The 27,996-nt window shown below is 51.1% G+C and overlaps 2 protein-coding genes across 8 annotated transcripts in view; both read left to right on the top strand.

The window, feature by feature from the left end:
- Ush1c (USH1 protein network component harmonin) overlaps positions 1 to 14,412 on the top strand; it is a 47,972-nt gene extending 33,560 nt beyond the window's left edge. The window contains exons 19-27 of one of the 3 annotated variants that reach the window (XM_034508809.2): positions 2,235 to 2,354; positions 3,545 to 3,595; positions 6,067 to 6,108; positions 6,602 to 6,655; positions 6,972 to 7,071; positions 9,160 to 9,269; positions 10,366 to 10,421; positions 10,798 to 10,906; positions 11,848 to 12,256. In XM_034508809.2, coding sequence (XP_034364700.1) covers positions 2,235 to 2,354; positions 3,545 to 3,595; positions 6,067 to 6,108; positions 6,602 to 6,655; positions 6,972 to 7,071; positions 9,160 to 9,269; positions 10,366 to 10,421; positions 10,798 to 10,906; positions 11,848 to 11,928 — 723 coding nt within the window. In that variant the 3' untranslated portion in view covers positions 11,929 to 12,256. Of the gene's footprint in view, positions 1 to 2,234; positions 2,355 to 3,544; positions 3,596 to 6,066; positions 6,109 to 6,601; positions 6,656 to 6,971; positions 7,072 to 9,159; positions 9,270 to 10,365; positions 10,422 to 10,797; positions 10,907 to 11,847 lie in introns of all 3 variants that reach the window. The other 2 variants (XM_076934548.1, XM_034508816.2) reach the window with 2 other exon arrangements.
- Positions 14,413 to 26,873: 12,461 nt separating this feature from the next.
- Abcc8 (ATP binding cassette subfamily C member 8) overlaps positions 26,874 to 27,996 on the top strand; it is a 74,878-nt gene continuing 73,755 nt past the window's right edge. For all 5 annotated transcript variants that reach the window (XR_013110529.1, XM_034516558.2, XM_076934503.1 and 2 more), the window contains exon 1: positions 26,874 to 27,082. Coding sequence is in view for 4 of the 5 variants with exons in the window: in XM_034516558.2 (XP_034372449.1) it covers positions 26,935 to 27,082 (148 nt within the window). In the remaining variant the exon portion in view is untranslated. The remainder of the gene's footprint in view (positions 27,083 to 27,996) is intronic.

The raw sequence follows: 27,996 nt of genomic DNA, 5'->3' as shown, positions 1-27,996 counted from the left end.
CCAGCTGAGGATACTTCTGCCTTGCCGGGGCTTAGAGCTGAGGCTTGAGGGGTACAGTACATAGGGGACAGAGGAAGGGCATCAGAGCAGCAAGAAACCTCATGATGGCAGGGAACAGTAACATGTCAGACCTTGAATTGTAGATCATATTCTGCCGTTCCCCTGGCTAAATGACTTCGGGTACCTGGTACTCTGTCTATGAGAGCCTGGACATCCTGGTCTCACTGCGTAGGAACGCAATGGTACCTACCTGCTGTGAGAAGCAGACAAGCTAATGCATGAAGGGGGAGGTGAGCAGCAATGATGGATCAAATCGGTAATCTCAGCACTCCAAAGGCTGAGACAGGAGGATCACTGAATGTGAGCACAACCTGAGCTACACATGAATTTCAGAACAGTCTGGGCTACAGAGTAAGACACCAAAACAAAATGAAACCCTCCCACAAATAACCATAAAAATAAACAGGGTCTCATGTTACCCAGTCTGGCCTTGAACTCATTATGTAACCAAAGATGGCCTTAAGCTTATGCTATGCCTGCTTTCACCTCCCAAGTGCTGGGCTTACGGGCACCTACCTGTGTTATGTGGCACTTGAAATTGACCCTAGGTTCTTGTACGAGGTAGGAAGGCACTACCAACTGAGCTACATCTCCACCCTGAGCAATGGAGATTAAGAGTGCAGGTGCATGTGCAGTGCTCGGTAGATACTAATGACTGCTATTAAGAGTCCCTAGTCCAAGTAAATTAGAATGAGTAATTAGGACAAAACCATGAATGGGGGAATCATCTCAGCAAACACTGAGTCAAGACTCAAGACAGGCTCCACCCTCTCTAGCTCTGCAAGGAATTAAGAATGCCATTGTTCACTCCTGTTCAGAGTAAAGAAACATTAAAGTCCCCCACATAAAGAGCCTTAAAGGTCTGGACCACCATGAATATCTCAAAATTTTGGGACTGTCCTTGACTCAAAGCTGCTTCATCATGCTGGCCTTCATCCCTGCCCAGTCCTCTGCCTGTGTGCCCCTTGTAAGTTCTCAATGTGTACAGCTAGAAGTGTAGGTAACATGTCTACATAGTCACCCCAGCCATTAGCTAGCCTCAGGTAATAGAAACAGGTACTGTAAGTCTGCTACCCAGCACCTGCCTGAGGAAGGTTCCAGAACTATATCTGCCCAGGTACTGCATGCCACGGCCACCATGCTGTTGAGTTATTTGTTTATTCAGTCAACACGTATTTGTTGTTTATTCAGTCAATACCTACCATTTGCCAGACACTCCCCTAGACACTGGGACCTAACATTAGGCAGTTAGCCATGGTCCTTACCCAAGACAGTCTAGAGGGAGTGTCTAGTCTGAAGGTGGAGGACCCACAGATATCTGGGTTAAGTGTGAGCCAGCCCAATTCATCTGTCTTAAACTAACCCCTGGAGACATTTTGCCCAAGCCCACAGCCTCCACAAGGCCCTAGCATGTCCAAACCTGTCAATGGTTCACCAGGAACCCAACTTGGTCTACAAGCCAGCTGTGAATTCTGAGGTCCTGGGGAGGAGAATCATGAGGAGGGAAGTGATTTCCAAGCTACAGTCTGGACTGGCTAAGCGGCGTAGCAATGGTTTCAAGGCAGTAGAATCTGATGCCTTAGAGACAAGGCAGTGTGAGAAGTCTGGGACGGAGAGAGTAGGAGGATAGAGAATCTCATGAAGGGCTTTGGGAGTCAGGCTGGCAGTGCTGACAGTCTCTAGGAGCCAGTCAAAGGGTTTGGGTACAGGGCTATGCCCTGATGAGAGATGTTTTTCCAGGTGATGAAGCATTAGAGCAAAGAAGACAAGTGCTGTCAGTTCATGAAACGTCTGGTCTTTAATGTGTCCTCACCCTAGGGATTCTGGATACTGTGCCCAGACACTGGAAACCAGAGATACCTTGTGTCACACTACAGGGCATAGAATATATCCAGGGGAAATAGCCCTTTAAGAAAGGGGATATTGGGTAGCCAATGTAAGGGGACCTTGAAAGTGTGCCCTCTGATTCCTTCCCTAGAGCCGCTCTGCCACACTGAGGCAGTGGAGTTCTCTTTGTGTGATGAGCCTACCCCAGGCCTCTTCTGTCCAGGCAGATGAATCAGGCTGGCTCATGTGCATGGGAGTGACTTGCATGTTTGTATAAGTACCATGGCTATTCCCTGGCCACATCCACTATGACGTCACATGGGTCTCTCCTAAACTAACCCCTGTAGACATTTTGCCCAAGCCCACAGCCTCCACGAGGCCCTGGCGTGTCCACCATCTCCAAACCGGTCATGGTCCACCAGGAACACAACTTCGTCTACAGGCCCGCTGTCAAGTCCGAGGTCCTGGTAAGCCCCTTGAGTCCCCTCCAGGGTGTTCCTAGAGCAGCAAACCAGAGTCATGTCACCTAGTTTCTGACACCTCTGAAAGGGAAGCAAGATGTGACATAGTCGGATCCTGTGTCATCTTGTCATCTTCTTATTGGTCAAGGGATGAGTCCACATGATTTGCAGTGGGTATGGACCCGTAAAATTCTAGTTCTTTCATTGACCATACGCAGCCTGAAGCTCCGTCTAAAGATGACCATGTTGAGTCTGGGGAGGTGGCTGAGCTGGTCCAGTGTTCACTGTGTGGGCATGAACACTTGAGTTCAACCCCCGATCCACATTTTTTTTAAAAGTTGGGCATAGCCGGGCGTGGTGGCGCACGCCTTTAATCCCAGCACTTGGGAGGCAGAGACAGGCGGATTTCTGAGTTCGAGGCCGGCCTGGTCTACAGAGTGAGTTCCAGGATAGCCAGGGCTATACAGAGAAACCCTGTTTCAAAAAACAAAAAACAAAAAACAAAAAAAAAAAAAAAAAGTTGGGCATGGCAATGTAATCCTGTTCAGAGGAGGCAGACAGGTCCTTGGGGCTCGCCAGCTGGCCAGCCTAGCCTACTCTATGAGTTCCAGGTCACTGAGAGACCCTGCCTCAAAAGATAGAGACAGTGGCACCTGAAGAATGACACCTGTGGTTGCCTTTGGCCTTTATGTACATGCACCCACCTCATTTCGCTTCCCAACCCTCACTAGAACTAGGTGCTGGGAGAGTGAAAAGTTCTGCTCACTCCAGTCCCCACAGCTGAGGAAGCTGGGGCTCACAGGCACCCCACAGGGCTCTTATCTCTGACTGGCCTCACACAGAGGAAGCACAGCCATGACTAAACTTCTATTCCCTTCAAGGAAACCCTACCCAAATGTCAGGGCGGGGCACTCCGGTGCTTATTTTGAGCTTTAGCTCTCGGCTCCCCCAAAGAGCAAAGGTCTTGCCCTGGGCCAGCCTGCTGAGTCCACTTGTACTCTCTGGTTCATGGTACATAGTGTCTGTGAAGCTTCACAGCAACTGCTGGGTGGGAGGCCTGGAGTGGTCCCCAAACTTCAGCCTATGTGTGGAAGGACACACTAATCTCAGGCTGGCATCCCCACAGCCTGGCACCAGGGGGCAGACGATACCTATTTTTAACATCCAGTGTGGAACTGTCTTTTTATTGCTGGCAGCCGCAGGAGATGCTGAAGAGGATGGTCGTGTACCAGACAGCATTCAGACAAGTAAAATGAGACCCTTGGTAGTCGTGTGTCTGGTAGTCCTGTGTCTCTGATTCTCCCCAACCCGTCTCACTCCATGCCCGACTCCTCCTTCTCCACTCTAGGTCCTGGCAGTTTCAAGGTAGCCCAAGTACCATCTGCTGGGAAGCCTCAGGCCAGCACCGGGTCCCCCTCACACCCCTAAAAGGGGACCCATGGCTTTTCAGAACTTAAACACTTACTGAGAAAGCCACCAGCAGGATTCCCCACCCCTACCCTCTGGTGGTCCAAAGAGGAAGTAGATCAGAGGGAACTCTGTAGGCTAAGATTAGGCCTGACTCCATCCTTGGAGAGAAGGGGTGTATGTGGGGGGGGGGGGGGCTGGAAACCACCTTGCTTCTTAGGTATACTTGCTCTAAGCAGACTACAGCCTTTCTTAGCCTCAGGAGATGGTAGCAACTTGGCTTCTCCACCTTTCTGAGGTTCACTGGGATTTGGGAATCCCTGCTGGCATCCGAGTTAGGTTAGGAAGACAGCCATCCAGCTACCCTATGTCCTGAGGTGGTTAGCTTCCATCCAGAGCTAACTATTGGATTGACAGTTTTATCAACCTGGCCAGCAGGCTCTCCAACTCGCTCCCTCACAAGCTGAGATAGGCAGAGAAAAGGAGTAGTGGGGGGAAGGAGCCATAGGCAGCGTGTCTGGAAAAGGTCGCTAACAGCCCAGGACCTGAGATCGACAGAAGACCTTAGAAGGTGTGCTGGGCCAAGCCCCATTTCTAAATTCATTAAAGGTCTTTAGTTTACAGCAACTAAGGGTGGGGCTCTATTGTCTTCCCTGTGCCACAGAAGTGAGGCAGATGCAGGAGCCATGGAGCACCCCTGTTTGTGTCAGACCCTGGTTCTGCTCTCTGCTGCCTCTCAAAGCACAGTCCTTACCCAACAGGCCCTGAAGGACTCATAGCTGGAGACACCAACAATTCTCAAAAGGAAAAAGACAACAAACAGCTCAGAGGTATAAGGCTTCAAGCATCCAGTTAAACCCTTGGTCCCCTCCTCTAATTCATGACCATAGGCATTAATGTCACCTCTCTGGCTTTAGTTTCTCCATCTGCCCAACAGAGGGTGTGGCTCTCTTAAGGCAAACCAGACATAATGTTTCAGAAGTCTCAGATTTTTCACAAAACTTGCCACCCAGCCACCTCTGAGAATAGTATTCAGGGTCCCACAAAGGGGAGTGTGACCAGCATGACCCAGTATTCCAAAAGGAACACCCAGGGATTGATAGGCCTCTCTTGGTGACAAGGACACAGGCCCCAGATTCTGCATAGTAACCTCTCTGGAGCTTGGATGTGCTGTGTCTCTCATTCTGTGTGGTGATTGACAAGCACAGACAAACCTGGATGTGGTCCGTGACCATGGTCAGACAGACCCAAGGCCTCATGGGGTTTCAGCCTGGAAGAAAAAAGGCTAGGGAGAAAGAGTGCAAGCAGGAATCTAGGAGCCCATCTGCTGAAGTTGGACCCTCATCTTGTGCCCAGTATTTCATAGCTGCGGTCTGGACAGGGGCAGGATCTCTGGCCTGTTCACAATGCTGACCACAGACCTCAGGAGAGACTTGGTGTAGCCTAGGGAACTGTGTGGCCATCTTTCCAGTGGGGACTAACTGTGGTTTGGGGGACCTTAACTTAGGGATAGCACCCTGGCTTCTGTGGCCAGCGGGTGCCCTAGTTTGGCTTACCGTGAATGTGACTCCTGGGCCACTTGCCCTAGATTTGCTCACCACTCTCACCATGTTATTTCAAAGTCCTGGCCCGTTTACCCCAGCAACCCCACCAACCCAGGGCCCCAGAGCTGTGTGTCCTTCCCATGTTCCTTGGAGAGGGAGGCTTCATAACTCTTAGATCAGCAAAGAGTAGCCAGACCCCTACCTCCTACTCTTACTCCCCTCCCTTCTTCCCTTGGCACAGAGTGCCACTTGCTTTCCTCAGCCACTTTGTGACTGTGTTCTCCAGGCCAACAAACCTGCTAGACAGGCCTGCTCCCCTCCATGAGGTCAGAGCACCGAGTGGAGAGCCATGGATTCACCCTTAAGGCCTGGTCACAACCTCCAGTAGGGACTTAGAAAGCCAGCCTGGACCAGCAGAATGAGGCTTTTTGTGAGGCAAGGCCAACTGCCTAGGCATCCAGACCCCAGGAGCATCCCTGGAGCCACAGGTGTCCACCCACTGAACAGAGCAAGGACAGGGACGTGCTCCTCTATGTACTTCCTGCAGCTTCTTGCTTGCCCCGCCCCCTTACTCCACCTGCTATGGCTGCCAACCTCCTCCCTCTACCCCCATCCTGACCACAACTACTCCCCACTCCTATTCCAGGCTATACCTGGAATCTGGCTTGCTTGCCTGCTTGCGCTCTCCCCTGCCTGCCTGAGCTTCATTTTGCAGTGTGCCTCTATGGCTGCCTCTCACCATCCTAAAGCTCTTTCTTTGCTTTCAGGATTTCCGAAAATATGAAGAGGGCTTTGACCCCTACTCCATGGTAAGAGGGAACTCTCCAGCCCAGGGGCTCGGGCAATTCCAAAACTGTGGAAGAACTGGAGCTTTATAGATCCTGGGGCACATAAAAGATGCCCCCAGATGCTCTTTCCTGCAAATCCTCTGTTTAGATGCCTTTCACTGAGAGCCATGGTGTGCGTTCTCTGCGTGTGTGTGTGTGCACATGTATGTGTGTACCATATGTGCAAGCACTGTTACATGTAAGCGTGTGTACACACTCATGTGTGTACATGTGGTATGGAGTAGCTTCATGCCAAGCATCAGCCATGTGTCCACAAGATTCCTTCTTCTGTCACCCCAGTAGTCCTACAGTAGTGGGGCTGAGCCTTGTGCGCGTGTGCCTGCGTGTGTGTGTGTGTGTGTGTGTGTGTGTGTGTGTGTTGGGCACATGTGCAATGGGTCCATTGTCGAGGCCAGGGACACCCTCATGCTTCAGCAGGCTCATAGTTGTTCCCATTTTGGGTTTCTGTTTCTAGTTCTCGCCAGAGCAGATCGCAGGGAAAGATGTCCGGCTCCTGCGAATCAAGAAGGTACCTGGTCATGGGGCAGAGGCTAGTCACCAACTCTCTCTGCCCCGCCATCTTGGTTCCCTGATTGTTCTACTCCTAGGTGACCTAGCAGGTTCCTGCTCCTCTCCCTGTTTTTCTGGGATGCTGCTCCTTGTGTGTGTGTGTGGGGGGGGGAGGGATACATACTCAACCCAGACCTTCTTTCTCCCATGACCCTCTCATGGCCTCTGTACCGCATGGTCTCATGCCTTCCACACACTGTAGCTCTGCCAGACTTTCTGGTGCTCTGCAGGCTGCTGGCTGTGTGGCTGCCTGAGACTTGCTTTCCTCCACCCAGGAGGGGTCTTTAGACTTGGCCCTGGAGGGCGGAGTGGACTCTCCTGTAGGGAAGGTGGTCGTCTCTGCTGTTTATGAAGGGGGAGCTGCGGAGCGGCATGGTGAGTACAGACAGGCTTTTCCTGTTTGGGGGACAGTGTGATGCCCCAGGAGAGCAGACACCCACTTGGCTTCATATGGTCTCATAGTTGTTCAAGAATGTCTGGTCCATCCAGCAAATCATTTAGCTAGTCTCGGACATCACCTGAGGCTGGGTCATGGTGCCAGGACCTGAAGTAGTTTGCCCAGATGCCATCCTGCCCTCTAGGGACTCCCAGGCTAGTGGCAAAAATGGGCCAGAACCTTATCATAGGATTCTCAGCCAAGGATTGAAGGGAAATGCTGGTGGGATGGAGGCCACGAGAACCCAGGAAGGGAGCAGTGTGGGATGCAGTGAAGCCTTCCAAGATGACTGGTGCAGCCTGGGAAGGGAAGGAAGACTTCCTGGGAGAGGGAGCATACAGAGAGCAGGTGAGAAGCATCCTCAAAGAGCAGGCGGTCCGTGGAATGAGTCACAGATCAGGCATTAGTCTGTGGGCCTGGCCACAGCCCTGGGACTAAGGACATCACGGTATTCAGAATCCTCAGGTATATACCATAGTGATTCTCATTCCACAGCTTAGAAACAGGATCCCCAGACAGTAAAAGATGCCAGGCAGGACTTGAATCCAGGCAAATCAGTCATTTGGTTTAGTGCCCTGTGTAGGTAGCACCTCTAGGTGCTTCCCCAACCTAGCCCCTCCCACAGGGCCAGAGACCTCCCATCCCTTCCCCATACACAATGCCCCTCCCCCATGCCTTCCTTCCCTTTCAACAAAAGCACTGTCTGCTGGGGCTGGGGATGTGGCTCAGCTGGCACAGGGCTTGCCTAGCTTGCGTGAAGCCCTGAACGGTAGTCAGTAGTCACGGTAGTCACGGTAGTCACGGGAGCTGGGAGCATGAGGATTAGAAGTTCAAGTCAACATAATGGGTTTGAGGCCGACCGGAGCTACACAAGACCCTGTTTCAGAAAGAAGTGAAAACCCAGAACCCACCATTTACTGACTCAGGATCTGGGCTATCTCTTGCTTCACACCATCTTCCACCCACATTTCTGTGCAACCTGAAGGACTGTTTGCTGCCTATCCCACCCATGTCTGTCAGGGAAGGACAAAAGAGGACCTGTGCTAGTCCCTGGGTCCCTTTGTGACTTTACTGAGAGTCACTTACCCTCATTCCCTCTGCACAGGGACATGTGTTGTGTGAGGTTTGGTCCCATGCCGATTTAGACATCGCAGGACATTTCCAGGAACACGAGTCCCAAACCTTGTGGACACACACCACATTCCTGTGGTCTTCATACTTTCAAGGCTCCCAAGTGATAGACTTTTCTGCAACCCAGAGTTCGGTGCACATCAAAACCAGGATTCTTTACAAAAAGGAGGCACATGGTGGGCAAGAGGTGTGGGAAGTCAGACATAATCTGTTTGCTTATAGAGAGTGCCACAGCACACAGCACATCTGAGACACACTGGTCTTCTTGTAGTGAGGGCCTTTTTCAGTCTATACTTGGCAACTTCTTAACATCACTAGATCCCAGGACAGCTTACCCAGCAGCACATTTCAACACTGTTCTTCTTTTTAACACTCTTCTGTTGAGCCCCTATTGTGTTAAGTCCTATGAGAAACGCCAGGGTGAGCATGGCAAGCCAGGAAGAGTCCTGCCTTCATGGAGCTGGGAGGATGACTGGAGGGACCATCAGTAAACATTTAAATAGCCCTGGTCACACTGTGAAAAAATGCTGAGCATGGGGAGGGGATTAAAGGGACTGGTTTCTGATGGAGCGAGTGAGCGTGGCGGGCATTGGAGAGGTATAGCTGCCCTTGATGGCTCAGGTCCTTTGAACTGCACCAGAAATGCTGGTCCATCTGGCTACAGTGTGCAAATTGGGGATGCCAAGGACTCCTCTGTGGTCTAATGGCTCTGCAGAGCCTAGAGCGGACCTGTGGGAGAAACTTTTGAGGAACTGAGCCTATTTTGCTTCTCAAGAGCTTTCAGAGCCCAGGGTGCAGCCTCTTCCACTGCCCCACATTAATGAGTGACAGACAGTCCTGAACCAGGCGCAGGTCACAAGTAATCCAGGTGAACACCTCTCTGCTTCTTTCTGAAGGTGGCGTTGTGAAAGGGGATGAGATCATGGCCATCAATGGCAAGATTGTGACGGACTACACCCTGGCTGAGGCTGAGGCTGCCCTGCAGAAGGCCTGGAATCAGGGTGGGGTGAGAGCAAGCCCCTCCCCTCTTCCCTCACCACCTGCCTCTGACCCCAGCCTTACAATGGCAATGGCCAAGTCCAGGCCTGATACTCAATGTCCAGACAGTGGATTGGACTTGAAAGTCTGGACCTGGCAAAAACAAACAAACAAACAAACAAACAAACATTCTCCAAGGTCTTCTCTAAGTGTGTGCTAAGGAAGAATCAAGAAGAATCAAGAGAGTATTGGGGGCTGATAGTGAACAGATGCAAGCAGGGCTGTAGTCTGCTCCATGCTTAGCAAATACCCACATGGACCAGGGCTCCCACATGGAGTCTCTCAGGATGTGCAGTGCACAGTCTGATGGGATGCCCTCCTACAGACTGTAATGTAAATAAATGGTACCCACTCGTGCTGTGCAATGCACAACCTGTGCCACTGTGTGCAGGCAGCTGAGCCTGAGGTATTAAGTTCAGTGCCGAGGAAGCTGACCAGATGGGCCTGGGACCCACATGAAAGGATGTGGAGAAGAGAAGACCAACGGGTAACACGATGATCGTCTTTGGACAGAGGGAGCGGTTGTGTTCTGTGCTCCTGGATTGGAGGGAGGGAGGTCACTGGGTGGAGAGAGTTCAGCTCAATCTTAGGAGCTTTGGCATGGGGGGTGGTGATCGGTGCTCTTCCAAGACTTGCCACCCCAAAGCCAGGGTGGACAGTGATGGGCAAGCCAACGACGGCAGTGATGCCACCGAGGGGACTGTCAAAATCAGATAGAGGCCAAAAGAGCCCGTGTTTGCTATGGCTCGGGATTAGAGGTGCTGCTTGGTGGTGCTCCCGAGACTATAAGGGGCACAGCCATGAGTTCATGAATGACTCTCAAGTGGCTGCCCAGCCTTGGTCCATAGATCCACAATTGGGAACTTGGTAACCACTGAGGGTCTAGCAGCCCTGCTTCTGGGGGAGTGCTTTCCTAGAGTGTGGGCCTCCAGCAGGGAGCCCCAGCCCTCCCTGTGCCCTGGCTGGCCCTGGGCTACAAAGCCCAAGAGCGGAACAGAACGCCAGGCAGATTCATCATGCACCCCTCCGTGTGCCCTGTGTGGTCACACGGTTTCTCCCTACAGGACTGGATAGACCTTGTCGTTGCCGTCTGTCCCCCCAAGGAATACGATGATGAACTGTAAGTGTGAACAGGCACCCTGCCCTTGCACCCCATGCCTTCTGGGGATCCTAGCCACCTTTCCCCAGCCTCACCCAGTGAAAGGGATGTCCTTGGCATGCATCTGCTGGCAGTCATGGGGCCTAGAACACCCTGGGCTAGAGACACCCTGGACCAGAGTCATGGACCTCAGTAGTGCTGGCTCATAGTCTTTTTGGCCCATCTTCACCTGCCTAGAGTGGTCTGTTCCACATGACTTGAAGATTCTAGAGTGTCTATAGTGGAGCCAGGGCCTGGGCAGTACTGAAGAGGCAGACACAGTGCAGGAAGAGAGCCTGCAGGAACTCCCCGAGCAGTAACTGAGCCTCTTGTCTCCTGCTCCACCCTGCACGTGTAGCTCTTCTCTTCCCTCTTCTGCAGCCGAAAGCCCCCAGCCGGCCCGAAAGCAGCTTGGAGCCTATGAGCCCGTGTGTAGACACGGGTTTTTCCTGCAGCTGGAGCCCACGGTGACTAGGCAGGCAGCCGCAGGCCCCGTCTGCCCATGCTGCGTGCCATGTGCTGCCCATGATCATGGCAGGTTCTTTGGACTGGTATCTAGAGGAAGACAGAGGCAGCCTGCAGGAATGTCTCTCTTGGGGCTGCTGTCAATGGTTGAGACACTAGAGCTTACGGGGTGGGGGGATTAGGAGGGTACAGCTTCGGACACTGGCTTAAGACCTGAGAGTCCTGATGCCCACAGGCCTTGGGACCCGCTTTGGGTCACACTCAGAACCTAGTTGGAGCAGGGTAGCACTGAGTACAATGGTGTCTCCCCCCTGCTGGACTAAGCTGGAGAACACTAAAGCCTGCTGGATCTCCTCACAAGGGCCTATTTCCCCATGAGAACCCCTGAGGAGCCCCAAGCCCTGCTCAGGCAGAGCCACGCTGTTCAAACTCCTTAAGCTAGTCCAAAGAACCAGGATTGGTGGGTCCCGTTGATGTGCCCTGCTTGGCCCACGCTGTCCTTGGTGCGCCAGGGAGCCAAGCTTTGAAGTGCTTCCCTATCTGTGTCCTGGGTTTGGTGGCTGTGACACTGGAGTTGATTGTAGCCTGAAGCCCACAACCAGGGCATCTCCAAGCATGGCTGCTTCTGTCACAGTTTTCCCAAAACATTGCTCATGCCTCATGCACCGTGACAGTGGACCTGGCTACTGTGTCCTCGACGTGTGCTCTTCTTGACAAACGATCCCTGTCCTTCCCGCTGCTCTCATTCCCTTCCTCATCCCGACACCCCTTTGGCTTCCTCCCTGGCTTCCTGTGTGTTGTAGCTGTTGTGTTTCTACTCAGGGCCAAACTGAGGGGGGGGGTCCCTGAAGGCTGGAAGGGCTGTGTGCTGCTACAGTGGGGCCAGCCATGGACAGAGGGTCATATACAAGTCCTGTCCACCTCATCTGTTTCTTCTCCACAGAACCTTCTTTTAAAGTCCAGAGAGAGAGAAGCCAGCCAGACACCATCCTGGAGACTGGCAAGCTCTGCACCCAGTCCCTGAGCTCAGCCTGAGAGACACCAGTCACCAGGTGTAGAAGATCTCCCTGGAAACTGTACCCCAAAGCCCTGTGACCTGGCCCCTCCTCTGAAGGCCAGCAAAAGGTGGAGCAAAGACCAGCTGCTGTTCTGGAGTGGCCTGTGGGATTCCAGCTCCCATTTCTTCTGGCTCTACTAAGTTGGCCCTCCCTGCTCTAGAGCACTCCTTTCTTGAGACCTAAGGGTGCTCTCAATTGCCCTCCCTGCTGCTGTAATCACTGCTAAAAACCTGATGGTGAACTCACTAATAAACAAGATTGACTTCTTCTCCAGCTTCTGGGGTGTGGACGGCAGATTTAAGGCTGTTAAATGAAAAACTAGAAGGTCGTGGCCCCACAGCTGTGATGATATGTAGAAGATTGGCATCCAGGGCTCAGAGCTCAGGAGGTGGTAGCAGGATCCAAGCTGGGCTTCAGGGTGTGCTTGGCAGAGCGGTGTGAAACGAAGGTGTGGAGCAGAGGTTTGCCCTGTTCCCTCAAAGGGGCACCTCGAGGAGTAGAGTGGCCCCGCTGCTATCGGAGACTATGTTGTATCTCCTAAGGTTGCCAGGATGGGGTGAGGAGGACAAAGGTTCACCCTTGCACAGAATGTAGCCCAGCAGAACCTTGGGTAAGAGGAAAGAAGGTGTCAGTAGAGACAAGACAGGACCTCTTGGATAGTCCCTGGAGAGAGTTGTCATCCCGTATCGAACCCAAATGCACAGCATTGATAGATGAGAATGGGAAAAATCCAGATAGCATGTATTAGGACAGATCCCAGGGGACAACTGAAGCCAGAATCCACAGGAGGACTGGACCAGGCAGTGGTCAGTCCTGCTGGGGCTGAGAATTTACAGCTGGTTTTAGCAGAGTTGAGATCTGCCGGCTACACACAGTCCCCATCTTGGGGAGGTTCCATTTACATGGTTCGACTTTATCATGGAGAAAAAAGCTATGCTCCTTCAACAGAAACCAGACTTCAGTCCCAGTCTCTTCACTACCCAGGGGTGAGTACATCATGTGACACTCTCTGATAATGTTGTGCAAGGAAAGAAGCCATAGCCAAGGCAGCCGAGAGGTTAGGGTGGGGAAGCACCTCGACTCTACTGTGTGCTGTGATGGATGCTGATGGTCAGAAGTGCATATTGCTTGAAAATTTCCCACTGACAGCGGTACTAGCCTTTGGATCGGGAGGGTCTCCATAAGGCCTGTGTGCTCTGTTTGGTGCTATCAGGAAGTGGAGAAACTAAAAGGTGGAGCCTACAGGGAACTTCTTTCTAGGTCTTTGAGGGTTTACAGGTTGGAATGTAAAATGTCTCCCACAGGCTCATGCGTTTGAACACTTGGTTCCCCCTAGCCTGTGGCACTGTCTTGGAAGGTTGTGGAATCTTTAGGAAGTGTAGCCTCTTGGAGGCAGTGGATGTGGCATCAGGTGTTGAGGCTTTATAGACTCTAGTCTCCCTGTCTGCTCAGTAACTCACAGAGGCTGCTGTGTCTCTTGCCACCACGCCCTCCCTCATGATGGGCTATATTCCTTCTAAAGCTGGGAGCCCAAACCAACTCTTCCTACTTTACTTGGCTTTTGTCAGACAATTTTTGTTCCTTTGTTTGTTTTTGTTTTGTTTTGTCCCTGCTATGTGGGAAGTCAGTAACACTGGAGTGTTTCCCCTAAGTGAAATATTTCACAACCGTCTCTTCCTCTCTGCTTCACCCCAGCCGCTCTGTAAAGTGTTTCCACCATGATATCCGGCCTCACCACAGGCTGGAAAGTCACGGATTACAGACTAGACTGAAGCCTCCGAAACTGTGGGCCAGAATAAAATTTCCTTCCTCTTAATTGATATTTTGTTACAGTAACAGAAAGATAACCTAAGTGTGTCTCGTGGCACATGAGCTGCAGGACGGCTTGTCACCAGTTGAGATACTTGCATCTGGCACTGTGCTGGACTCCAAACCTGGAGTCAGTACTCCATCCTTGCAGAGGACCAGAGGAGGGAGAGGCTCTGTTGTCTTCAGAAGGAAGCTGAGGCACCATGCATCAAGCCCAAGCTTTCTCAGGGAGCGCATGGAGAGCTGGGATGTAGATCAAGATACCATCTACAGGAGTTCTTCAGAAAATGAGAAAGATGTGGCTGTTCTGTGAAATCAGATCTCGGGAGCTTCTGTTTCCCTTGGGTCATCTGTCTTTCCACTGCAGAACGAGCAAGCTAAAATTGCAACCAGATCACGCCTGTACCACTTGAAAGGTCTTCAAAGTTTCTCTGCTGTCCTAAGGATAGAGCCCCAAGCTCCTACCTGATTATCAAAGCCCTCTATCACCTGGTCCCTGCCCTCTTCTCCATCCCAGTCTCCCATGAGTCACCTTCTTGGCTCTGGCCACACTGAACTCTGGTTTCCCCATCTGGCCATTTTCTATCGTGTCTCTGAATCCTTGTGTTTGTGTGCTCTGCTCATGACATTGCCTTCAAACCCACATGGATTTTCTGTGCATCTTTCAAGGCACAGATCATCTGTGAGAGGAAGCTTGGTGTTTGGCATAGCCGAGAACTCAGTGAGTTGCAGGCTAGCTGTTCCTCTGACTCTTAGGGATGGAATGGACAGAAACCCAACTCCAGAGGACAGGTTACATAGTGAGACAAAGTACAGGAGTGTTTGAGGAGGTTTTGCTGAGCCTCAGCCTGGGACTCTGTTCTAGATTCCTGTATTAGCCAAGCTTCTCTCAAAGAATAAGGAACACATACACACACACACACACACACACACATCAGGTGAGGGGGAGAGAAGGAGAGCAATATACATATGTTACATATATAATTATATGCATGGAGAATTTTTTAAATTAGCCATTGTGTTACCTTTTAAATTTGTAATGTTTTAGGTATAAGGGTGTTTTGCCTGAGTGTCTGTGCACCACATGCATGCAGTACCCTTGGAGGCCAGAGGAGGGCGGAAGATCCCCTGGATCTGGAGTTATAGATAGTTGTGAGCCTCTATGTGGGTTCTGGGAACATCAAACCTGGGTCCTCTCCAAGAGCATGCTCTTAACTGCTGAGTCGTTTCTCCAGCCCTTGCCGTGTTAATAGGCTCACATAGTATGGCCTCAAGCAAGTCCAGGATCTCTAAGGCAGGCCAGCGTGATTGAGACACATTCAGCACAAGTATAGACCGATCACCAGCAGAATGCCCTCTTCCTTGGGAATATAAGCAGTTTTAAGTGTGTGTGGGCAGGGATGAGGGTATATACACATGTGTGTGTAGGGGCTTTTTACAGAGTGCTGGGAATTTGGCGTTGGGTCCTCAGGGTTGCCCAAGCCCTCCTGTCCACTGAGCCGTCTCTCCAGCCCCTGTCAAGTTTTCCCTATTAAGACTGGGAACTGATTCAACAAGGTAAGTAAGGTCCCTTTACATTGTGGAGGGAAAACACTCCAAATCCACTGGTTAAATGTTAATCCCATCTCAAAAACAGCTTTATAGATAAGTATCTAGATGTTTTTGCCCAAACGTCTGGGTGGCATGCCCTGCCAAGCTGACACATGAAATTAAACCACCACACCATCTCTTGGCTCTGCCCACCCTGGCCAGCTTCATTCTCAGATACCGAGGCAGCTGCTGGTATTCCAAACCTCTGTCCTTATAGCTCAGCGTAGCATATGGCTGACCTGATGGGCCAGACTTGGGTTACCTCTCCATCCATGGGGCCAGAAGTCAGCACTGCCCCACCATATGGACTCCATAAAGGAGGAGAGGTCTGTTTAGAAGGAAAGGGAAACGGCCCTGAGCCGCTGCTAAGGGTATCCGCAGAGGACCCTATGGCAGAAGGGCCTTCCCTCCCACCTTCCCTTTCCCGTGTCCCCAAGCCAGGGAGGAGCTGTCTTCCCAGTGTGTACCGCCAGCTTCTAGGTGATGTGGCCAGTGCTTGGGATGAGATGTGGAGAAATGAGAGTGGCCCCTGTGACGTGGGATCCAGGACATGGATGCTGGGGTTTCCAACTGCCGGTCCTCCTGAGAAGTGAGACTTGAGGCCTCACCCCAGCCTCGTTCAGTCCCACTTCCTTGGCTTCTTTAGTCGTAAAAGATTAGCACCAGGTCGTAGGACTGTGATGGTTAAGAGCCAGAGATAACAAAGCTTAGATGTGTTCTTGCCTCGTCAGTCGGTATCAACTCCTTGAGAATCTAGGACACATACCATAGAAAGGGCAGAGTGGGCCCATCTCAGCTGAGGATGGAGCTTCCTAAAGGTGGACTCTAGACAAGCGGCAGTCCCTTATCCTGCTCTGTGCCCTCACTCGTACCTACATTAGGTGTAGCCTACAACCCTTCCCCTCTTCGTGCACAGCGGACACACACACACACACACACACACACACACACACACACATCTCTCCTTTCTCTAGGGAGCAGGGTTCCCACTGGCTGACTGTGTACTCACATTCATGCTCACATATGTATGCTGGGTTTTAAATATTCATCTTCATTAACTTCATCCTGAACCCATGGAGCCTCTGGCAACCGCCGTGCACTCTCTCTCCCCGAGTGCCTGCTGGAGGCACCTTGTATGAGAGCACTTCTACAGCAGTTTGCTTCTCAGCTTGTTAAAATTCCTCAGACAGAAGGGAAATGAAAATGAAAGAAAAAGATAATGAAGAGAATAAAGGACGCCCGTATGTCGCACACCTGGGACCCCAGCACTCTGGAGGTCAAGTTTAAGGCATTGAGGCCAGCCTGAGTGACCCCCGAGTTAGACCAAAGTGAGCACAAGAGACAGACTGACTGTGATCAAAGGGCATTAGGTCCATAGATACAAGCCCCTTATATATGTTCATAAAAATACTTAAATTTTTTTACAATTTAATTTCGTTGGCGTGCACATATGCCTATGGTGTCCATGTACCATACATAGCGCATCTATGAGGGTCAAAGGTCAGTGTTCCAGAGTCAATGCTCTCCTACCATGCGTGTCATGGAATTCAACTCAGGTCATAAGGCTTGGTGGCAAGCCCCTTTACTGAGCTATATCACCCACCCTCATTAAAAAAAAATTTTTTTTAAAGAACAACTATGCCTTTGTGGTTCACACATTTGTGCATGTGTCAGGATTTCCCTCGACTTTCCTTTGTTCTTTCTGCGGCACTAGGAGATTTCACTAGACAGTCACTACTGAGGCCCTCCTCCAGCCTGGAAGACACCCTTCCTTTTAAAGACTGGATGCTGCATACCCCACTGTGAATGCAGAACACATTTTGTCTAACCAAGCCACCCTCGATGGGTGTTCTGCCGTTCCTGTGCTCAGCTGTGGGAACAGTGTGAATCACAGGCATGTTCCCCTAGCTCTTTGTGGTTGTGCTTCAGCGGTCGGCAGGCACCGGCTTGGAAGCGTGATGTCTCACCCCATTGGAATAGAACCATCCCATAGACAGACAGCTCCAGTCTGCGAAAGGCAAAAAATCTCCAGGGAAAGTGAAAGTGGTGTCTTCACCACAGATTTCCACATCTCTGAGGCCCCATGGCTTTCTACGTGAGCATGAGAAGTCCAGAGGTTTGCTCTCTGCACAGCTCACGTGCAGATGTACAGTGGGATGATGGGAGGTTGGCAGAGAGCAGCGTGTCCTCAGGCATGCTGGGAAAGCAACCGCAGCAGAGATTCTCCCTCTGCCTGCACGTAGCACAGGTGCCCACTCTGACTTTGGACTCTTTATCAGGTAAGGGGGACTCTAGGGCCAGGGAGCCAGCATCGACTGTGTCAGCTCAGCATTCAGTTCACAGGTACCACAGAGCCAAACGCTACCTATATGGAGCAAAACCATTGATACCACCCAGCCACCCAGCCTCCACAGACCTGCTGTTTCCAAGTCAGAGTCCACAGAGAGGTTTAGAGAAGATTTACAATCTCAGGAGGGATTGAAAGGCTTTTATCAGATTTTCAAAAGTGCCTCTCACTCGAAAGAGCTTAGATTCACCATGAAAATAAAACAGGATAAACAAAGCCCTGAAGTGTGGGGCTGGGCAGACAGCTCAGGGCGTAAAGCACGTGCATGCAAGCACAAGGACCTGAGTTTGGATCCCCAGAGACCACAGAGAGTTGAGTGGAGTGGGTGAATCTATATCTTAGCCATAGTGAGATATGAAGTGGAGACTAGAGAATCCCTGGAAGCTTCCAGGTCAGCCTGGTATCCATAGCAACAAACAACAAAGGTATTTTGTCTCAAACAGGATGAAAAGTGACTCTTGAGGTTGTCCTTGGACCCCATGTGTTTGCAATGGCATATGTATGTCCACACGTACACATACCTACATATGCACACAGGACACACACACACACACACACACACACACACACACACACACTGTTTTTAAAAAGCCCAAATAGTGAGTGTGGTGATTTGAACGGGAAGGACCACATAGATGCTGGTGTTTGAACGCTTGGCCCACAGAGAGTGGCTCTATTAAAGGTGTGGCCTTGTTGGAGGAAGTTTGCCACTGTGGGGGCGGGCATTGACGTCTCCTATGACTATGCCCAGTGTGGCACACAGTCCCCTGAAGCCTTCAGATCAAGACATAGAATTGTCGTCTCCTCCAGCGCCATGTCTGTCTGCACACCTCCATGTTTCCCACCATGACAATAATGGACTAAATCTCTGAACTGTAAGCCAGTCCCAATTGAGTGTTTTCTTTTATAAGAGTTGCCAAGGTCATGGTGTCTCTTCACAGCAATAAAACCCTGCCTAAGACAGTGAGGTACTGAAAACACCCCAGAGATGAAACAGCTTCTTAGATGCATGCACTATACACCCCAGTTTTTCTCCAACAATTCGCATGGTGCCCAGCTCACAGTAAGCACTTAGCATAAATGCATCACTAAATAAGTAAGGAGTGATCTACTAAAAGCAAAGAAAGCACATAATGACATAATGTATATCAATGAGAAAGCCGAACTGGGTTTATAAACATCAATTTTCCACTTCACTGAGTGAGCAAACAGCTGTTACACCCAAGGGTAAACACGGTCCCTGATTGAATCAGTCATTCATCTGTCCACTCATTCATTCATCCAATTAACAAATATTGATTGGGATTATTTAACTCTGTGCCAGATCCAACAGGTCATGAGTCTCAGCTGCAGCGCTATAATCCCAGGACAGCAGAGGGAACCAACCCGTGTGTGAATCACTGCCATGCTGGGTGATGAATGTCGGGGACTGAACACAGGGCTGGGGACTAGGGGAGGGACCTTTAAGTGGAGTCACCATGGCGGGAGTGAGGGGGCAAAAAAGCCTTTAGTTGGAAGGGACATTTGAAGCCAGTGTTGAGGACTTAGAAGCTGGCTATTGGATGGCAGGGAGAGCAGAGATGCTGTCCCCTCAGCAAGGACATCTTGGTGTCACAGGTGACTTGTGCAATGGATGGTGGGCATTTTGCAGGGACAGGGTCTGCATGGGGAAGGCCTCAGGTGGACATTAGGGAGCACCAGCAGTCTGGACTCCTCCCTACATCAGGCTCCATGGCCTTTCTCAGAGTTCCTCAGCCTGCCAAGACTCACACATTCACTAGTGTGTCTGGAAAATGCATCCCAGCTCCGTGCGTGTGCGTGTGCGTGTGCCTGTGCGTGTGTGTGTGTATGTGTGGTGCGTGCACATGAGTGCGTGTGTGTATACCCACACACACACACTTCAGCAATTCCTTTATAATCCTCCTTTTGTCACCTGGGCAGAACTGGGCACCTGCCACCACCTTGCTCCCCTGAAGCCACCAGCAAGCCGCGTCTCCAAGCTCAGCCAGTTTACCTTCTTTCCCTTCCTTTTCTCTTCTCCTTTTCTCTTCTTTGCCCAGCCAGACTGTCTCAGTTTGGAATTTATTGCTATGAAGAAACACCACAACCACAGGAACTCTTATGAAGAAAAACCATTTAATTGGTGCTGGCTTGCAGTTCAGAGGTTTAATCCATTACCATCATGGCAAGAAGCAAGGCAAGATTGCAGGCAGACGTGCTGGAGAAGGAGCTGAATTTTCTGCCTCTGGATCAGCAGGCAGCAGGAATTAAACTGCTCCAGTTTCTGAGATCTCAAAGCCTACCTTCACTGTGACACACTTCCTCCAGCAAAGCCACGCCTACTCCAACAAGACCACACCTCCCTGTGGCCCAAACATTCAAACACATGAGTCTATGGGGGCCATTCCCATTCAAACCTCAAATTGTAGGTCCTGAGGGCAGGGACTGACTACCTCTTATTGTCCCTATCTGGGAGGCAGAATGGTAGAGAGCTGCCCTGAGAATGGGCACCCCCAACAAAGCACCAATTAATGCTAACGACTGGGGATGCTTTGAGAGCCACTGGGACAGAGAGCACACAGATTCTAGGCTCAACTGCATTGGGTTACAACAGAAGTTCTGTATCTTACTGGGCTGTGTGAGCTATGGCAAGTCACTTAGCCTCTCTGGGCCCGTTTCTCAAGGATACAGTACCGCTCACTTTGTAGGTCACAGAGGAAGCCAGTCTATACACAGCAACTACGAGGGAATGAACATCTATTGTTGACTTTCTCCTTACAGCTCATAGCACCCACTGGCTGAACCAGGCTATTCCTCCTGTTAGACGAGCAAGCAGTATCTCCACCCGTCCTGCCCTCCCCAGCACCCTAATCCCCATACCTCCGGGAGCTAGTCTCTGCAACAAGAGAAGAATTTGGTATGATTTTCAAGCTCTCAAGGAAAGGACATCATTTCTCTCGAAACCACTGGGGTCGCTCTTTACCTTAACATTAAATATATTCACCAGTTTAAATTTTTAATGTACACATTACAGCTAAAAATAGATTTGGCTATAGGTCATAAGGGAGCACTCCAGCAATACAGTTATAGCACAGACATATGTTAGCTCAAGGCTGGGAGTCTGCCTCCAGGTGTACGTCCACTTGAATGGAGTCTTTGGTGAAGGGGCTTCATCCCACACAGCATCACAGTCATGGGGCTGCCCAGCCCCAATACTCTATACCCCCATTGTTATCAGGGCACAAGCTTCTGAGTCCATTCTGGCCCCTATGACAGAGGTACCATGAACTGGCCTGGAATAACAGACTTATTTCTCGTGGTTCTGGTGACTGCAAAGTCCAAGGCCAGTGTGATAGTTTATATATGCTTGGCTCAGGGAGTGGCACTGTTGGAAGATGTAGCCCTGTTGGAGTAGATGTGGCTTTGTGGGCGAGGGCTTTAATACCCTTATCCTAGCTGCCTGGGAGCCAGTATTCTGCTAGCAGCCTTCAGATGAAGATATAGAACTCTCAGCTCCTCCTGCACCATGCCTGCCTAGATGCTGCCATGTTCCTGCCTTGATGATAATGGACTGAACCTCTGAACACCTAAGCCAGCTCCAATTAAATGTTGTCCTTATAAGAGTTGCCTTGGTCATGGTGTCTATTCCCAGCAGTAAAACTCTAACTAATACAGCCAGGAAGAAATTCTATGCCCACTTAAAACCTGCTTCCTCAGACAGCTGCCTTTCTCTGTAACTCACATCAGAAGAATGTCAATGAATATTCTGGAACCTCTTATAAAAGCATGAATGTCATTGGGCAAGTGAGTTCCGATCTAATCCTCTCCTAGACCCACCCACCCCCCCCCCATTGCCACTTCTTGGGCCTTAGGACCGGGAGACATAAACATTCAGTCCTTTGCAACAAGGATATTAGGTATGTCCATTATGGACAGGCACACTCTGACCAGACAAGCCTGAATAACAAGCAGAGCTTGCTCTGTGGACACTGCTTCCAGACATGTCTTCACCACCATCTGCCACACCACATCCCCTTCCAAACATCTGTCTCCTACCCTTTCTTTTGCCTTGAGGTTTTACCCTCCCCACGCCAGATACCTGTATCTCAGAAGAATGCCCCAAGAAGGAAGCCATACTCTGCCCCCTATTCTGCAAAGGGACCTTGGACCACTGACCTTTCCTCTCTGCCTATCATGATGCTCACACCATCTGCCTCACGGAAAGATGGTGATCAAGCCAGGCAGTATGCTGCACACTGGGTAGAGGCTCAGTTTTTAAAACTTAGCATCTTGTGAGCTCAAGCATGAAGTGCCCACCTCTCTGCTGTTGTGGTTTCTGACTTATGAACCATGTGAGCGAGATGGTTCCTCCTGTTTATAGCTGAACCTTGAGGAGGCTGATGCACCCATGATCCCATAGCTGGCCAGATACCCTGCTTCCATAGTGCAGACTTCCATAGTACTGGAGCCCAGGCAGGCTCAGGTCCCTCTGGCAGTGATGTCTGACCTTGGGACAGTGACATATGAACATACAGTGTCATCTATAGATGTGTTGGCTTCATTCATGGCCATCTTGGCTTTCATGTGGCCGCCAATCCACAGGTTAGACTTTCTAAGATGGAAGAAAGAGGTGGAAGAAGGTTACTGGTCTCAGCCTATCTCTGGGCTGGTCCTCCAGGCTGACCGCTGAGTCCATGGTAGGCCTACCAGAGGCACATGTCAGGGGTCAGAGGGGGATGTCCTCTTCAGCTGCACCAGTCAGCACCTTCTGGAATCTCATATCACTGAACTAGCCTGGGAATTAGATTCTAAAAGAAATAAGAACCTGAACTTGTCCTTAAGTATCCTCAAGCTGACAGGTAGCCAGGATGAAGGGTTATTTGGGCTCATGGTTTAAGGAGCTACAGTGTTTCATAGCAAGGGACTTGGTGGTAGGAACATGAGGTAGCTGGCCATGCTGTATCTGCAGTGTGCAAACAGAGGGAAAGGACAAGAAGCCAGGCTAGGTCTCTGCCCTCCAGCAGCCCTGCAGCAGCAACCCACTTCCTCCAGCTAAGTCCCACTTCCTAAAATATCTATAACCTCCCAAAATAGACGGGGACCAAAAGTTAAAACATATGAGTCCATGGGGGGCATTTTCCCATTCAAACCATACCACAGATTGGGCACAGGAATTGCCCTTCTCGGTTGGGTGACTGACTATAGAGAGATTGCCTCTTAGATTGAAACACTAGTAATACTGAGTGTGGTGACATATATCTGTAATCCTAGCCCTAGGCACACTTAAGTAGGAAGATCAGGAGTTCAAGGCCAGCCTTGACTACTTAGCAAGTGTGCTGGTTTGAATGAGACTGGCCCACATAGGTTCATAGATTTGAATGATTGGTCACATGAGAGTGACACTATTTGAAAGGATTAGGAGGTGTGGTCTTGTTAGAGGAAGTGTGTCACTGGGGGATGGACTTTGAGGTTTCACAAAACCCATTCCAAGCCCAGAGTCTCTTTCTTCCTGCTGTCTTCAGATCCAGATGTAAAACTCTAGCTACTTCTTCAGTCTGTGTGCCACTATGCTTCCTGCCATGATGATAATGGACTAACCTTTGAACTATAGGCAAACACCAATTAAATTCCTTCTTTTATAAGAGTTGTCAAGGTCATGGTGTCTCTTCACAGCAATAAAACACTGACTAAGACAGCAAGTTTGAGGCTATCCTGGACTACACAGACCCTGTCTCAAACAAGCAACCAAACACCCTTAACTGGTAAGAGCAACATTTTAATTTATATATAGATATATAGATGATATAGATATATAGATATAGATTCCTCATCTCAACATGGTTGCTGTCAGGAGTTCCCTTCCCACTTCTTCCATTACATGGTGTCAAGAGACTGGAGCAGGCTGACTCACCAACTGTCCATTCATGTAAGACCGAGGATCCCCTGCCTCCATCAGTCTGTGGCGATTGAGGATACCCCGCCTCCATTAGTCTGTGGCTCTTCCTTGAGGTGAGGGGACCTGACATGATCTATATGAATTATCTAACATAATCTACCCATACCATCATTGGCAGCTAGGTCCCCAGCCACCTCTCCATTAAGAAGATGGCTAGGCACCATCTGTAGAACTTTCTCTTCTCTTCACAACGTGACAACATGCTCAGCCATGTTGTCATGGACACATAACCTTTCAGGCAACTGAGGATTGCATTCATACTGAGGGCTGGGTGGGGGGCATCTCTTCTTTCCACAAGACTGAGTGGGACTGAAAGGGGAGATGCTGCCTCTCCCAGAGTTCCAGACGAAATGTCTCTACCCGAGTCATCTTATCTATTCCCAGTTCCCCTGAGGACCCACTGAAGCACTGTCTGTCTGCTTCCCAGCTAACACAGCTTCACAGGCATGGGGGTAAAGGGAGCAGGAGGAAGCATCTTTCTCTACTGGTACCAATGGCCCCATATTGTTCCCCACCTACTCCATTCCTGGCATTATCATCATGAGGACACCCTCTGTCATGGTCACAAGTTACCCAGTTAGCCACACAGAGGCCTGAGAACATCAGTCCCAGAAGAGCCACACCCACCCTGCCTGCCAGCGAGTGGGAATCCAGACTCTTAAATCCAGGTGGGTTTTTGTTCTGCCACGGGATGGTTGAGAATTCTCAGAGCGGGGGTACCTTTGCTTACAGCACTCTCCAGTGCCTGTTGCAAGAGAAGTGGGAGGGTCTCCAGGGTTAGCAAGCCCAGAGGCCCACCCCTCACATACACAAGTCCATTTCATCCATAAAGGATGTCACATAGTACATGCTCCTCCAGGCCTGTGTCTGCAAGACGTTTCCCTGTCCGTGTTCTCTGTGCTTGCCCCACTGAAGCCTCGGGAAGGACAACACCATGTAGGTGGCTTGTGTTTTTAGTGACCCTGTACTGATGGCATTTGAGGTGGCTCTAAAGCCTAGCTACAGAGCAGTCCTAGCTCACATCCTGGGTAGCTACAGACACCGTGCTTTCCAAGAGAACTCTCAAACCCATGTGTCAGGCAGTGGGCTGTGCGGTCTCACTTTAGAGCCAGCTGAGGAGAGACTTCCCCGGCAGCTACATGTGTCCTTGAGGTAAACGGGTCCCTGAGACTGCAGACAAAACACTCTCCAGTCACTTCCAGCTCTCTTTGCTAGAACTTTACATGGACCACACCTTTTTTATTTTCTGTAAGGACCCAAGAGAGGCAAGGGTAGGGTAGTTGTAGACACTGAATGACCATAAAGAACCTGCCTCCCCTGTGTGCTAAGCCCCTTTGATCCTGTGATCTCATCCCAACTCATGTGACTTCATCCTCCCACCCATTTAGAAATGAGGAAATTGAAGTTCAGAAAGGTGACTGGACCCAAACAACATAAGAAGTTGCCGTGAGGTCAGGACAGGGAATACTGTCTGATCATATGCTGCCTCAAGATGGGAATGTGCTCTGAGAACTGCCACTGGGTGGCGCCACTGAGCACACAGAAGCAGCGCCTCTGGTGACTGATAGCAATGAGGTACCTATGACAGCAGTAGGTAGTCTAGACTAGTATGCCCCCCTCCCCCCCACCCAGCCCTCATATGGATGCAGTCCTCAGTCGCCTGAAAGGTTATGCATCCATGACAACATGGCTGAGCATGTAACTGCACAGTGAATAATGCAGAAAATGTAGAGAAAACCTAGAACAAAAGAGAACTCCAGCCTAGAGCAGGAAAATTGTTGTGAGTTTGAGGCTCACACTGGGCCACACAGTGAATTCAGGGCTACATAGCAAGATTCCATCGATGATGGTGATGGTGATGATGGTGACGATGATGATGATGAGGAGGAGGAGGGTGAGGAGGAGGGGGAAGAGGAGGAAGAGGAGGAGGAAGAGGGAGAAGATGATGATTATGATGATATAAAAAAAAAGGAATGATAGAGCCACGGCAATGGGGTGGATACATACAGGTGCTTATAGTATCACATCCACAGGCAAAACAGAAAGAATAACCACCTGGACCATATTAGCTTCCTCTCTGGTCTTCCCTTGCTCATTCTCTGATCCTCCCTTCCTTGCTCTCTGGCCCAACCTTGCTTGCTCTCTGGTCTTCCCTTGCTTGCTCTCTGATCTTCCCTTGCTTGCTCTCTGGTCCTCCCTTGCTTGCTCTCTGATCCTCCTTTGCTTGCTCTCTGGTCCTCCCTTGCTTGCTCTCTGGTCCTTGCTAGCTCTTTCCACTCTTACACAGTCCAGGGCCCTGTTCATGAACTAGTGTTGCCCACAGTGGGTGGGGTCTTCCCACACCAATTAATAATCAAGACAGTTACCCACAGACATGCCCACAGGCCAGCCTGATTTAGGCAATTCCTCAATTGAGGCTCTTAATTGATTCTAGATTGTGGCAAGTGGACAATTAAAAACTCTCGGGCGCTGGGGAGATGTCTCCGTGGTTAAGAGTACTCCCATGGGCTCTCTTGAGGAGTCCAAGTTCTGTTCCCAGTAACACCCATGCCAGACAGCTTTCAACACCAGTAATTCCAGCTCCAGGGGATCCAAGTTCCTCTTCTGGCCTCTATTGGTACCTGCACACACACACACACACACACACACACACACACACACACACACGCGCGCGCGCGCGCGCAAAAAATCTTTAAACAAAACAAAACAAACAAACAAAAAACCCTAATCACCACAGAGGAGAAATCTGGGTTCAGGCCAAGTTCCCACTGGCTGGCCTTGAACTTTGGGGTGAAAGACTGGGACAGGCTGTGAGGTCACTCTGCGACCCCGCGCCAGAGACCCTTGGAAAATTCCCAAGCACCCTCCTAAATTCAAGTTCTTCGCAGTTTCTTTGGACCGAATCAGGTGCGGGCTTGTGCCACTCTGTTCCCCTGGGGACCCCTCTGATCTACATCCAGCTGAGCCGAGCTCCAGCGAATCTACATTCGGGAATCCCAAATCCACGCACTCCGGGCTCACCCGGATCATCTTGGTTACGACTCCCACTCAGACACCGCCTCGCCTGCGCACCCAGCGCACGTGCGCATTGGGTGAGACCCCACCCTCGCCCCACAAGAGCAGCTGGAAGGGCGGGGCCCAGCGGCAGGTGGGGGCGGGGCGGGGCGGGGCGGGGCGGGGCGGGCCGTGCGGGAGCCCAGGGTACTGCGAGGGACAGAGGCAGGCGCGGGAGGCGCGCGGAGCCGGAGCCGAGCCCGTGCGCGCGCCACCATGCCCTTGGCCTTCTGCGGCACCGAGAACCACTCGGCTGCCTACCGGGTAGACCAAGGTGTCCTCAACAACGGCTGCTTCGTGGACGCGCTCAACGTGGTGCCACATGTCTTCCTGCTCTTCATCACCTTTCCCATCCTCTTCATCGGTGAGCGCTCGCCGCGACGGAGGGAGGGAGGACGCGCGGGAGAAGGACGAGTGGCGGGGTGGGGGTGGCGCGCGGCCCCAGCGGTCCCGCACTACGGGCTCGCATGTGTTCCTGGGTCCCCTGCTGTGCGCCTCCTCCCTCGCACCCTCCCCCATCCCTGAACCCGCGCCAAACACGATGGGCGATAGCAACCTTAGAGATCCCCAAGTTTTGCTACCGCAGAGCCTGACCCCGGATGGGGCTCCGCACGCCCAGGGAGGGTTGCGAGGGAATCGACCTCACCCTGAGTGGCGCTGCGGCGGGAGCCAGACCATCCTTTCCCAGTGCCCGTGCTGTCACCGCCGCAACTGGACTCAGGCAAAAGCGTAGGCTCCAGCTAGGGAGGTTGGTGGTGGAGGCCAGCGAGCCTCGCGTTGTCCCAGCGGCCGGACCTCCGGCCCAGGATCCATTCCATGCTGCGAGGAGATAGAGTTTGGGTGCCGGTACCCCGACACCCCACAAGGCGCGAGTCCTCCTCGTGTAACTTCTCCAGGACAGTGTGAGTCAACTCAGATCAGATTTAGCAACCTTTTCAACTCCCGGCGCGCTTGCCAGAAAGTGGTCTACAAAGTTGGGCGCCCAGCCTGGAGGACAATACTTTATACTCTGGTCGCCTCCTCTCCCAAGTCCTTGAATCTCTCTGGCCAATCTGCTGTGTTCAGAGTGTTGATTGTTCATTTACTTCAATTAGGAGAAATAGCAAATCTTTAAAATTCTTTAGGGAAGGAAGAAGGGCGAGGTGGCCATTGAACTAAATCAGTAAAAAGTTGCTGAACCTGGCTCTCCTGGAAATCCTGGTTCTTGGGGGGTGGAGGCAGGAGGATCGGGAGTTTAAGGTCATCTTCAGCTACACAGGAAGTTCAAGGCCTTGTAAG

The sequence above is a fragment of the Arvicanthis niloticus genome, chromosome 1, assembly GCF_011762505.2.
Source record: "Arvicanthis niloticus isolate mArvNil1 chromosome 1, mArvNil1.pat.X, whole genome shotgun sequence".
Taxonomy (NCBI): Eukaryota; Metazoa; Chordata; class Mammalia; order Rodentia; family Muridae; genus Arvicanthis; species Arvicanthis niloticus.
Note: the sequence above shows the minus strand (reverse complement) of the source record. Positions and strands in the feature narration are given on the sequence as shown.